The sequence below is a fragment of the Aspergillus udagawae genome, assembly GCF_001078395.1.
Source record: "Aspergillus udagawae IFM 46973 DNA, scaffold_1, whole genome shotgun sequence".
NCBI lineage: Eukaryota > Fungi > Ascomycota > Eurotiomycetes > Eurotiales > Aspergillaceae > Aspergillus > Aspergillus udagawae.
Genome location: NW_025091264.1, coordinates 3,428,305 through 3,440,445, shown reverse-complemented (window position 1 = coordinate 3,440,445; position 12,141 = coordinate 3,428,305). Strand labels below are relative to the sequence as shown.

The following is a 12,141-nucleotide window of genomic DNA, read 5'->3' as shown; positions in this document are numbered from 1 at the left end:
AAACGAGGACACGAAATACAGAACTCGAAGTAGGATGAACCATTGGTCATGAACTCATGATTATTCCTGGGGGAATTCCAGCACCTGATTCAGTTAGCATTCGCAATCTGAGGAGGCCATACAGCTTCTAATCAACCAAGAAGAAACTTACCAGGTCAGTCCATCCCCCACCGCCAAACTGGCACTTGCTGGGACCACGGCTCTCAAACCCAAAAGACTCGTAAAAGGGCACCAGATGGTCATGCGCAATGATGGAGATGCGCTCTGCAATCGCGGCTTCTCTGATCCGCTGGATATATGACTTCATCAAAGTGCTCCCGACTTGCTTGCCCTGGTGTTCCGGAAGTACGGCGAGGGAATGGATGGCGATTGTGCTGCCATACTCGTCGTGTCCGATAATCTCTCCATTCTCCGTAACGACGCGCGCACTCCTCCAGTTGGACGGGAACTTCATGGAATTATCTGTGACGAGCTGTGTTGAGGTTCGCGTGGCAATGATATGACCGATCAAAGTCGGACGCGGCTTGGGTTGGCCCTTCGGTACAATGGGAATGGTGAATAGGCCTAGACATAATTCAGGGCATTTTGTGAGGCGGTAGATGAACTGGCAGAGAACAGAAAAAGGTCAGGAGGAGGATTCCGATTAACTAATACAGCAGTTTCTGACAGGAGAACACACCTTCTCTCGAGAGCAGCGCTCGCTCTCTGGAAAAGCGTTTTCAACCTCGACACAGTCGTCCACATTGGACACCGTAAGGATTTGGACAAAGGGATGTAGTTCATCCAATTTGGTGCGCTGATGCACAGGCGGGCGCCGGAGCCAATACGAGAAATCACTAATCTCGTCAGGGTCGACCGCGACATAATCTTCGTCCACCTCTTCGTCGTGGTCTTCGTCGGCAGTCTCTAAGGGAAGCCCATTCGCCATAGCTGCCTCTGCACGTGGAGACAAATCGCTGGCCGTCGCAGGGAGGGAATACTCTTCTGCGTTGGACAAGGGCTTGAAACCGGTTACGGTTTCGGTCTGCTGGGTAGGTTCCGCCATGGCCAAGGGAGTTCAGTGTCTCTTCTTCTGTTGGAGGTATCCGATATCTCCCAACTAGACTCACGAGGAAAAGAGGTTGTAAGGAGAGTAAGACTCAAATCTATGACTGGCGCACAGATACTTAGTGGTGATGGCGATGGCGGAGAATGACGGGGGAGGGCTGAAAATTAGAGGGGTTTCCGATCCGGCGGGAAAGCCTAGCAAAAGCGAGTGGACTGTGGAGCAGCTTAATGCGGGTGATATGATAAGAGCATCATCAGGGAGGTAGATCGAACAGAATTGACGGATTCTTTACAATAGGTCTGATTATTTGAAGATTGATGGTATTCTATGTGATTACTAGGAGTATACAATTCTTTTGCTGCATATTGGCCAGGATGGTAATAAGCGACCTGCATCATGCAACTCGAGAAGATATCCGATTGATTGTGCTACCTCATAATCTGCAGACTATACCTTACGGTTGCCACCAGGGGGGGAAAACTCTGTAGTAGTAGCACTAGGTAGATACCTTGGTGGTGCGTCTATCGAACATTCTTCAGGACAGAATTTTCAGCATTTCTTCAAGACCTGTCAAGTAACGTGACTGGCTCCCAAGTGCTGTACCTACGTTCAGTTCCGTCAGTGTTTCATCCATCATTTAAGCAGTGATACTAGCCTCGACCAGTATAAAAAAGCCGACGAAACTATCGGATCGGATTTACTCTACAGACTACCACTCTATACGAGAGTATACATACTGTAACTCGGTAGTGTCGGCCGTAAGAGCAGTAACACTCGATACTATGAGCGATTATCCACCATTCGGACTGCGCATTTCATCAATGAGAAATGAGAATGAGGGAATATTTCTCATATCTTAATGCAGCGTGTAATGACGAGCAATTCTATTAACAGCAGTTTTGGGCGCATAGAAGGAGAATAATTGAATGTAACAGCCGACCGACAGCGGAGTGCGTCATACTCCGGAGTAAGAAGAAAACTAATCCCGCATCGACTCATACTACACACAATATTTTGATTGGGCTCGTTCGATAGCTTCTGAGCCTGTCGCCCATTTTCTGGCTGCTGGGTTGACCGCAACATATAACTCATATTTCATTCCTCTAGCCCATTTTCGCTCCTTTTCTTCCATGCATCCCTTTCTGCTCTTGTTCTCGTGGGTCTTTGACAGGAACGAAACATGAGCCCTCACACCGGTTGGCCGCGGACGGTCCAGTCATCTCTCCTCAAGGTACCAAATCCTACAACAACCCGATAGCTCGAGCGTCTCTAACCGCATTTTATAATGTCCAGAAGCATCGCTCTTCGCTTTGTACCCGCCAGCATGCATCCTCTTCCTTGCCTCGATCCTTTTCCACTACTGCTGGTCGACATGTCCAGCAGAGCGCCGACTTTTCTTCGACTAGTCGGAGTTATGACCGGTTAGGCCGAGGAGCAAAGGAGAAGCTGCTCGACCGGGTACAGTCACCCTGTAATGCGTGGTTATAAGCTCAATAGGCTAACGGTATTCATTTTCTCGCGATTGCAGGAATTCTTTCTTAGCTTGTTGAGCTCTGCATCCACTAAGCGAGAAGCCAAATCCTATCTGGCTCGGTTGAAGGCTCAACACCGAAAGTCACCGGATGAGAACAAGCCCGAATCTGTGAAGGCAGCTACAACACCTACTTTACCCTCTGGTGTCAACCTGGGGTCTTTCTACGGAGCCTCCAGATCCGTCTATGAGAGTCCCGTCTTCCGTCAGGGCCCCAGCCCTACCCCTCCCCCTCCGCGGGAGCCACTCGAACGACTGCATTTGGCCTTGGTCCGATTGTCCACTCCGCAATCGCTTGATAACGGCATTATTGATGGCGTCGCAAAGACCCTGTCTCAGCTGAACCGGCTGGGCTTGACCTGCTGTGTTGTGGTTGATCCGGGGACGGAGGAAGTTGCAAGTACCCTGCGGCAAGTTGCCATTGAGCAAGCCGACCGCCTGGCAATCGCAATTCAAAAGCAGCCCGACTCGAAATCTCTTCGACTCGACTCGGTCTTCACCTTTGACCCTTCCGGCTCTGATCTCCCGCAAGTTTTCTCTCGAAAAGCGCTGCTGAATCCGCTACGCCATGGCCACACCGTCATTCTGACCCCCATTGCATACACCAAAGACGTTCCTCGGGCGGTCATAGTGCCAGCGAACGATGCTGTGCTCGCATTGACGAAAGAGCTCGCTGGTCTAGCGAGCACCCCGGACCCTGATGAGGATCCAATGGTCACTGCGGAAAGAATCGGCCGCCTCCAGAGAGAGGTGTCCTTGGACAGGGTGATTCTATTAGATTCACTAGGTGGAATTCCGGCGTTCAATCGGCGACAGACATCCCACGTCTTCATAAACATGGAGCAAGAATACGATGACATCGAAAACGAATTATTACAGGCGCGAGAGATTGTGCCTGCTGCAAAGTCAAGCCTGTTGAAGGCGGCCCCCAGTTCCATCGCAGATAACAACCCAATTTCAAAATTCGTCAACGCAGAGGTCGTGCCAGTGCCCTCTGGGCCGCCAGAGGAACTGAAAATGGCGACCCCCCCAGGGAGTGCAATTGAAGGTCATCTGGAAAATCTGCGTGTCGCCCAGAAAGCGCTCGCTATGCTACCCTCGGCTTCATCAGGAGTCATCACATCGCCATTCGAGGTCGCGACCTCGGCCCAGACATCGCCCCCTTCTGAGTTTTCCGCAGTGGGCACTCGACGGCAGAGAAACCCCCTAATTCACAATCTACTGACGGATAAGCCCTTGCTATCGTCGTCCCTGCCCATGAGTCGGCGCGGACCGATGAACAATGGACAAGGCACCATTTATCCCGTCACCTCTCATACGACGTTTGTCAAACGCGGTATGCCGGTGACTATGCTGCCCAATCCGTGGGTGGAGCCGTGGACTGCTCAGAGTCGGCCGCGGCTGAAGTTGGACGATCCTAGTATCGACTTGCCTCGCTTGGTTCATCTCATTGAGGATTCGTTTGACCGGAAACTCGACGTACAAGACTACTTGAACCGTGTCAACGACCGCCTTGCTGGGTTGATCATCGCCGGTGAATACGAGGGCGGAGCCATTCTAACCTGGGAACTTCCTCCTGGCGTGGAGGACGATGGCAGTGAGGCCAGTAATGCTCGAATGGTCCCCTACTTGGACAAGTTCGCCGTGCTCAAGCGCAGTCAAGGAGCAGGCGGGGTGGCAGACATTGTCTTCAACGCCATGGTTCGCTCCTGCTTTCCCAACGGGGTATGCTGGCGCAGCCGCAAGAACAATCCAGTGAACAAATGGTATTTCGAACGGTCTCTGGGCACTTGGAAGCTGTCCGACACCAATTGGACCATGTTCTGGACTACCCCTGGCCTGGTGGAAGATTCGCAGAAGTTTCGGGATTACGAAGCTGTGTGCCGCAGCATTCAGCCAAGCTGGGCCGACGACACTGGCGTGGTTGATTGAGTGGACTCTGCTTTCCATTTTCTTGCATATATTCATTTCTATTACATATATATATCCTTCATAGAGTACATAGAGGAGCGAGGAATTGAAGTGTTGATAGACTGGCAATGCCACAAACAGAAACTGACCGCCTTCGGGATTGCCATGGCTTTGTCTCCGTCCACCACAGCAGCAGCGCAACCTGCTCCATTGATCTCTTCCTTCTCTCGACAAACCATGGATCAATCTATAATCATGAATCAATGACACGATGCCCATCTGCATCGAATGCTCTTACCCCGTCTCGCACCTGTATAGCACTTACAGCCGCGCCGACGACCGCTCTTTGGGCAAGGGCGTGCGTCTGACGCAATGTCCGCGCTGCAAGCGCTTTGCGGACAAATATGTGGAACATGATTTCGTGGTGCTTTTTATCGATCTAGTCCTCATCAAGCCGCAGGTATTTTTGTTTGATCCTACTTTTACTGGATTGTGACCGATGACTGAGTGGCCAGGTCTACCGACACCTACTCTTCAACCGACTAGGGGGTAACAATGATCAATTCGATGTACAGACCCACCTTCCCACCTCTTGGATCACAGCTGATTTGGCTCATTTGTAGCGCTCAATCATCCGTCTGGGGGTTCTTCTCCTTCTGTTCGATGTATACCTCACCTGGGCGCGGATCGAGAGGTCCCCCACGCTCGCAGCGTCCTGGCTTGCCCGCACACCCATCATCGTGCAATATCTCTTCTTTCTAAGCTTGAACGCCGTCGCAACTCTTGCGCATCATCTCACCGTTAGGCTGCTTGCCTCCGTGCTCTCGCCAACACCGTATGGCAGCAGCAGCACCCACACAAGCGAAGCCGAGGGACCTGTTCTTTCGAATCCCTCCACCCCCGTCTTCCCCTCGTTCTCATCCGTGCCCCAGTCGGTCACCCCGTCAGGGCGACAGTCACCCACCGCCGGGATGGCAATGAGCCCGACGAGGCTCACACCTCACGGTTCCTCCCAGGACGTCTCACTCTCGGCCAGTACTGCTGCCCTGGGCACCTCGGCGTCCACCACCAATCTCAGGACTGACCAACACCACCACAACCTCACGTCTACACCACAGGGATCGTTCCCCTTCCCCCCGCCGCCTCTGCGCCGTGCATCCACCGCGCCCGCGCCGAGCATCCGGCCTTTACCACCCCCGTCCCCAGCCAGCCCCACAGCCATCAGCACCGCCCTGCTCGTCAGCAGCTGCGCGAAGCTCTTTCCTATCCTTCTCGTCATCTGGGGCCCCGACGGCAGCGGCAGTTCGTCTGCGTCCGTCGAACAGGACAACACAGGCGCCGGCGGGATGACGCGTTCCACTCTGACGCAGCGGATGTTGAGCAGATACACCCCGACCGCGAGCGCCGCCGCTCCCGGCACGACGGGATTCGTGCCCTCGGTGTCGTCGTCCCTTCTCGACAAGCTGGTCTCCAGCCTTGCGTGGTTGATTCCGGCGTCGGTGCCAACGAGCTACCTGGCGAATTGTGCCGAGCTGGTCGGATCGCTCTTCTCGCTTGGGGCAGCGGATACGCACCTCGGGCTGTTGAGTAATATCGAAGCGCTGTATATCCTGCTCGGGTGCGGATATCTGCGCGCGGTGGCCTTGGCGGTGGCCGGCCTACTCGCGCGGTGGATGGTGCAGAGGGTGATTCTGGGTGCGGTGGGCATTGGCTGATCCAGTCTAGTCGACCATTCCGGTCACCATATCTCAAGACTCATATGACCCCTTATTTCCGATACAATATCAATTCAATCTCTAGAAAACAGCGCTAAAGCAACCAGCCTTGTAACCAGTCGAGTAATCTGTGCCCGCATATAAAAACATAGGCCACTATACAGCCACTCCCTCCCAGTATCCCTCCAGCCCAATCAATCAGATCAGTCCCCCACCCACAACCAACCAACATGTAGAACTCAATGCGGTACGCGATCAGGCCGAATATCCGACCTCTTCGGCACAATAAGCGGATGCCACTGCGCAAGGAACGTAATAGCTGACATAGCAATCACATCAGCCACACCTCCCCAAAACCACGTCAAACAGGGGGGAAGAGATACATACCCCACATCAAATAACACGACGCAAGCGATAGAATCAATGTACTCCGCCACAATCTACCGCATATGATCAGCATCAGCTTCCGCAAAGAAATGGAAAAGGTAACGCAAGTAAGGGAAGGGAACGGAAGGAAAGGGAAAGCTCACGTCTGGTTCTCCCCCTTAGGACTGAAGATCCATGCGGCTAAGGCTGCGAGCACGACGATGACGAGGCCGATGACGAGACTCCATCTGTGTATGCGTGTACTAGTTAGTGATTTGTTTGAGGAGGCGAGCATGAGGAGGGATGGGTGCGGGTGACGGACCCGTTTGCCATGGTTCTGGTGGTGGTGGTGGTTGTGGTGGTTCAACGGTGTTCTGGTCGAGAGGGTTTGGGTGATAGACTGTGGGTGTACAGGGCCAGCCTGATACGGTTGAATATTCAGTTCGTACAGGACAGAGTCGGGGAGTTGTGTCTGTCGGGATGAGGCAGCGGAGCAGGAGATGAGCTAGAGGTACGGATAGAGGTAGCGGTATCCTGGTGATGTGACGTTCGTATGGGTCTTGAGGTTCGGTAGCGGAAGACAAGCTGGTTTACAGCCAAGGTCATGCGCGATTGGTTCAAGGCACGGCTGCGGACGCAACGTGTTGATAGAGGCAAGACTTTAGATTCCTTCTCTTCTTTGGAGCGCCGGCGGAGCTCTGAGGTTCTCCATACTCCGTGCTACGTTTTGGTGTCTTTGCGGCCTGAGGGATGAGGCAGCAATGCGGAACCGTCTTGGCACTGTAGACAGGATCTGTGGCGGTGCAGTGATGCTCACGTCTACGAGGCAGATAGTTAACAAATATTAGAGTTACGATACCAAGTAAAGTAGACGCAATACCGATGAACCAGCAGTCTACATTTGCGGAAAGGATATATGAATATAAGTCTGTCGCAGAAACAGTAGCGTTTATCACAAAGTGGCTGACGAGAAGGGAGACAAAAAACTATAAGGAGAGAACGACATGACCAGACGCAGTCTAAGCACCCTCACGGCTCTTACGGTAGCTAGCCTGAGGTCAAATTAGAATGAGGTTGGACATAGCCAAAGCAAGCCTGGGATGACATACCTCTTGCTCAACCTGCAATCCATCCACTACAGGAGCCAGCTCACTGAGAATCTCGTAGGCTCTCTTGTGGAATTCGAGCTGCGCAGCAATCAAGTCTGCCAAGTTCCGCAGAGGCTCAGGGGTGTCAAGAACCTAGCCACATGTCAGCGCGGGTATACCTTCAAACAGACCCTGAACGGGACATACATTCTTCATCACGCTCACGGCCTCCTCAGTCTGGCCGACAAATTCATCCTCAGCCTGTTCGATCTCCGCGCGCGCCTCCTCGCTCAGGTTGTCCAGATCACCACCGGCAGCCGCCTTCCGCCTGGCCTTGACCGAGTCGAGCATAAGCCGGGCATTCTCCACGTTCTTGCGCGCCTTGGCCGCAAACATCAGGTTGGTGTTCAGGGTGGTGTTCCAGCCAGCCAGGAAGCGCGACTGGATCTGAGCGTCCTGCGCCAGGCGGGCCTCGCCCACCTTCTCCGAAGCGAGTGCGTACTTCTCGAGCGCGGTCGCCAGCGGGTCCTCGCCGGGATGGACCTGTGCCAGAGTCTGAGATCCATCCAGAGAGGCGCGCGCGATGGCATGGTTGAAGGTCTTGGGCTGGGGTTTCGCCGATGGAGGGGCGACCAGGGCGGCCTGGGCCTCGGCGGGGGTAGAGGCATGCGACAGGAGCTGCACCTTTTCGCTAATGGTGCGGCCTAAGTCATTGAAGGACTCGCGGATGTTGGGAGGATAGTCGTAGGCCTCGTTGGAGTATTGAGAGCTGCAGAGAAGAAGAAAAGTTTATTCATCATGTGTAGAGTCGACGGGGGGACCATCTTGACACCTACGTCACCTGGAGGAGCTTCTGGTGTACCAGCTTCAGCGCATCAACGCGCTTCTCGAGCTCGATGTACTCATCAGGGAGCTGGGTCTTTTCTTCAGCCTGACCCAACTGCTCCTTGATCAACTGCTGTGTGCGCGCAGCAAAGGGGGTGAAGCTCGCACTGTTGAAAAATGACATCCATGTTAGCACGGCATGCTCTGTAGGCAGCTATGCAGAATAGTCCCAAGACAGGAGCTTTCGAAATCATCTCATCTCACCTGAGGTTTTTTCCGAAGGCTTGGAATTTGTCCATAGTGGCAGATAATTTTCGTGGACCGATAAATACAACCGATGAAACCACAGCCTTAAGTACTGGCAGATTGAGGAATCGAACCAACTTATTTGTAGCAAATTGGTTTGTTTAGGGATGACCGTGCGGGATGTCTGACATCGCCCGTGCTGCTCGACACCGCCTCCATTCCGTCGCACCGCCACAAATAATCCCTCCAATATCTAGTCTACATTGCTACGAGGGTCCTGAGTCTCCATCCAGAGGCTGCTGTGACTGAATTTCACTCTCTTATGGATCTAGGAATTCCTGATTACCACTCTTGGTTTATCTATTGCTGTCAATTGCCAACATGCCCATATATATAATCATGATAATGCAAACATATTAATCGCACGAGGTTGCAGATATGCAACATCAAAAAGGCAGGGGGTCGTATACTAATCATCAACTTTATCATCAATCAATAAGGGATAAATATCGTCAACCGCATCGCCAGCATTGCCAGAAAATAAACATATTGCTTCAAGGAAGAGGATCACAGTTATAATGATACAGGAACGAAGACGCAAGAGACCCGAAAATAAAGAAACAAGTCGTTAGTCGTGATGAAGTCGGATGAAGTCGCATAAAGTCATCCTTCAGGTTAGGGTTGCCATCATTGCGCGGAGAATTCGGGGATTGGGACCTATACAAAGTCTCAGAAGTCTTGACAGCAATGCTTCACCGGAACAGGGCCAACCTACCTCTGCGGTCTTTCCTCACTTCGGTAATCTCCTCAACCTCACCACTTGGAAGCGCGAGCTGGGTGTCACGGATCACTTCGTCTCGGTCGCTGATCTCTAATCGTCTGAGCTCGCGAAGATCCTCATCGCTATCTCGAGGGCGCACGACGATGGCAAGAGGACCGGTATCGCTCTTGTTAAAATCGACGTGATCATCAAATCGCTCCACCAACCGTACTGGAGAGGAGTGTCCGCGACGGCGCCCATGGACCGATATTGACCGTGTACGGGAGACAGCCCTCGTCACTCGCTTCTCGCTGAGCTCGTAATGGCGCGATGGCGATCGGTGGCGGGAGGGCGATCTCTCGATGATCAGTGTGTCATGGCTGGCTCTGGGGGCGTAGGCCTCCATCGTAAGTCGCTCGACAATTCTTCTCTCTCTTGGCCGCGCACGAATCGGCGATGGTGAACGGCGAGCATATATGGTCCGAGCTGGGGGGCAAGAGTCAGCGAACATAATTTCACAATGGTGCACGTGGCTACTAACTTTCTGTTTGGCGCCTGATCTCCCGACTCAGGCTGATGACTTCGTCAATCTGATCCTTAGAAAGGGCCAACTGGATCGTGATCCGGTCATCCTACGAAGCGTTAGCAACGAGAATTCTCTCCTTGTGCGTTTCGTATGTCATCCACGTGCCTCTTCCTCATACGGATATCCCAACTTCTTGATCGCAAGTGTGTGCACCAGTCTTCGTGGCATGCGAGTCTTGCCCTTGCGAGGATACGGTTTCTCATATCCAACCTCTTCAACTACTTCCTCGCGGACGCGACCAGTTGACCGGCGCGGATGAGCCGCGTATCGATCTCGCTCGTGGAGAATTCGGAACTCCTCGTCGCCATAGTAGTCTGGCTCCGCGATGCGAATGTCTTCGTAGTAATCAGTCTCTTTGTGTCGGCGGGAGGGACGTCTCCTAGGAATGGAAGGCGCACGCGGCTCGCGAGGCAGATGCCCACGAACGTAGTATTCGTCTAGCTTGCGCGAGGGGATGCGGTCAAATGTATCCAAGGAAGACTGGCGACGCAGCAGGCGAGGGCGCGGGGGAGGGCTGTCGCCGCGCGGCCGGTCGTAGGCAACCAGTGGACCAGAGGTATGTATCAGATGGTCGTCCTCATAAAATCTGTCCGACCGGCGGGCAGGAGGACCGTATCTATCAACCTCATGTAGGCGGGATTCGAAGCGATCTTCTTCAGACCAACGGGGACGGTCGAGGACAGGAGGACGAGAGTAACGGCGCTCTCGAGTGCGCTCCACCCTGTCGGAGGAGGAGCGGTAGTCGTCGTACCGCGACATGATCACCTTAGATTAGCTTCGACCGTGTGACCCGATACGGATCGAAATATTGTGGATTGATGATGGGTCAACAGATCTCTGTATATGACCTGGGAGTGAACCGTGGGTGACGACAGCGGCTGACTCGACGGCCCGCTGACAGCGGGGTAGGAAGAACCGTGGATAAAAGGGGGGGTTTCGATCACAGCAAATATCAAGAGAATGAAGAGTTGAGAGGAAGTTGGGGTCGAGGACAATGAAGATGGAAGAAGCCAAATATGAAGGAAAGTTTTCGACCAAGAACAAAGGAAGCCTCGAGTGATCTTCAGTACCTAGAGAATGGTGGGACAAAGCTGATAAGACAAAAATAATAATGAGTGGATGACGTCTGGTGTGGAGATACCAGGCGTTACAGTAATATTCCGTCTTTCCCATACAAATTGCCTGGTGCCTTGGTAGGGCTGGTGTCACGAATCAATAGGTAGCTCCATTCGTCTATCATCGTAGATCTATTTCTAGGCATCTCTCGGAATCATGCTTTCTTTCGCCACAATTGCTACGCCTCCTTCAGCTCCTTTCTGATGTTACGAATATTCTCATCCTCTCTAGAACATCCATAGCCTATAGTCAGGCTTATTCTTCTTGCCCCGGTTGCGGAAAGGAGAAATCCCGTCAGTAATCTATCCCCCTGCAGAAGCTCCACTTGTGACCTGGGACTCTCGCTGCCCAATGCATACGAACCACATGACTTCTTTCCTGACACACTCGAATGTGTTCCTCATCCTTATGACCTGGGACCACGAACACGAGTGTATCTATTACAATGAAGGAGGGACAAGGCCAAAAGGAAAGTTTCTCGACACTGACAGGAAAGATATCTAGTGCAATTGGGCGATCTTGACTGGATGCATAGCAGGAATTGAATTCGGCCAAGTGGCTCCAAGCAGCATCGGGCAGGATTTTTCTGTAATCGGTACGGGTATACAGCTCTTTTCCTGCAAGGGGACTGGCTGCCCGATTTTTGCTATGTGTTGGGCTGAACGCATATCCATGTGTACCTGCATTGCCTACCCATGGCAATGGTTTCGTTGTCATGCATGTATTATTGTTGCAGACTCGAGGCAGCGAATCATTGCCTGTGCCACTGGAAAAATCCAGATTGCTTAAATGCCCTTGTTCTGCAGGTCGGATCGCCCCGATGAGGCATTGTGAAACCATTTCATGGACGCGACTTCATCATGTGACCACGATCAATCTTCCTAGGTTCTTTACTGGCATTGAGAAGAGTCCACCGACGATGCGTTCGAATGGTCATGCAATCCCTGAA

The 12,141-nt window shown here is 52.7% G+C and overlaps 5 protein-coding genes across 5 annotated transcripts; 2 read left to right on the top strand and 3 right to left on the bottom strand.

Annotated features, from left to right (window-relative positions):
• Positions 1-60: 60 nt before the first annotated feature.
• Aud_001112 (polyamine acetyltransferase) lies at positions 61-1,045 on the bottom strand (the record flags this gene model as incomplete). Its single annotated transcript, XM_043286613.1, has 3 exons — positions 61-84; positions 152-604; positions 680-1,045. 3 exons carry the CDS (start codon positions 1,043-1,045, stop codon positions 61-63), a joined length of 843 nt encoding a protein of 280 aa, XP_043142548.1.
• Positions 1,046-2,228: 1,183 nt separating this feature from the next.
• Positions 2,229-4,511, top strand: arg2 (acetyl-CoA:L-glutamate N-acetyltransferase; the record flags this gene model as incomplete). The annotated part of the gene is made up of 3 exons (XM_043286612.1): positions 2,229-2,279; positions 2,342-2,506; positions 2,577-4,511. The coding sequence occupies 3 exons, from the start codon at positions 2,229-2,231 to the stop codon at positions 4,509-4,511; spliced, it is 2,151 nt and encodes a 716-aa protein (XP_043142547.1).
• Positions 4,512-4,761: 250 nt separating this feature from the next.
• Positions 4,762-6,205, top strand: Aud_001110 (sterol homeostasis protein ARV1; the record flags this gene model as incomplete). The annotated part of the gene is made up of 2 exons (XM_043286611.1): positions 4,762-4,950; positions 5,114-6,205. The coding sequence occupies 2 exons, from the start codon at positions 4,762-4,764 to the stop codon at positions 6,203-6,205; spliced, it is 1,281 nt and encodes a 426-aa protein (XP_043142546.1).
• A 1,385-nt stretch (positions 6,206-7,590) lies between these two features.
• Positions 7,591-8,783, bottom strand: Aud_001109 (BAR domain-containing protein; the record flags this gene model as incomplete). The annotated part of the gene is made up of 5 exons (XM_043286610.1): positions 7,591-7,623; positions 7,681-7,812; positions 7,867-8,428; positions 8,496-8,651; positions 8,749-8,783. 5 exons carry the CDS (start codon positions 8,781-8,783, stop codon positions 7,591-7,593), a joined length of 918 nt encoding a protein of 305 aa, XP_043142545.1.
• Positions 8,784-9,400: 617 nt separating this feature from the next.
• Positions 9,401-10,835, bottom strand: Aud_001108 (uncharacterized protein; the record flags this gene model as incomplete). The annotated part of the gene is made up of 4 exons (XM_043286609.1): positions 9,401-9,447; positions 9,506-9,976; positions 10,032-10,122; positions 10,182-10,835. 4 exons carry the CDS (start codon positions 10,833-10,835, stop codon positions 9,401-9,403), a joined length of 1,263 nt encoding a protein of 420 aa, XP_043142544.1.
• Positions 10,836-12,141: the final 1,306 nt, after the last annotated feature.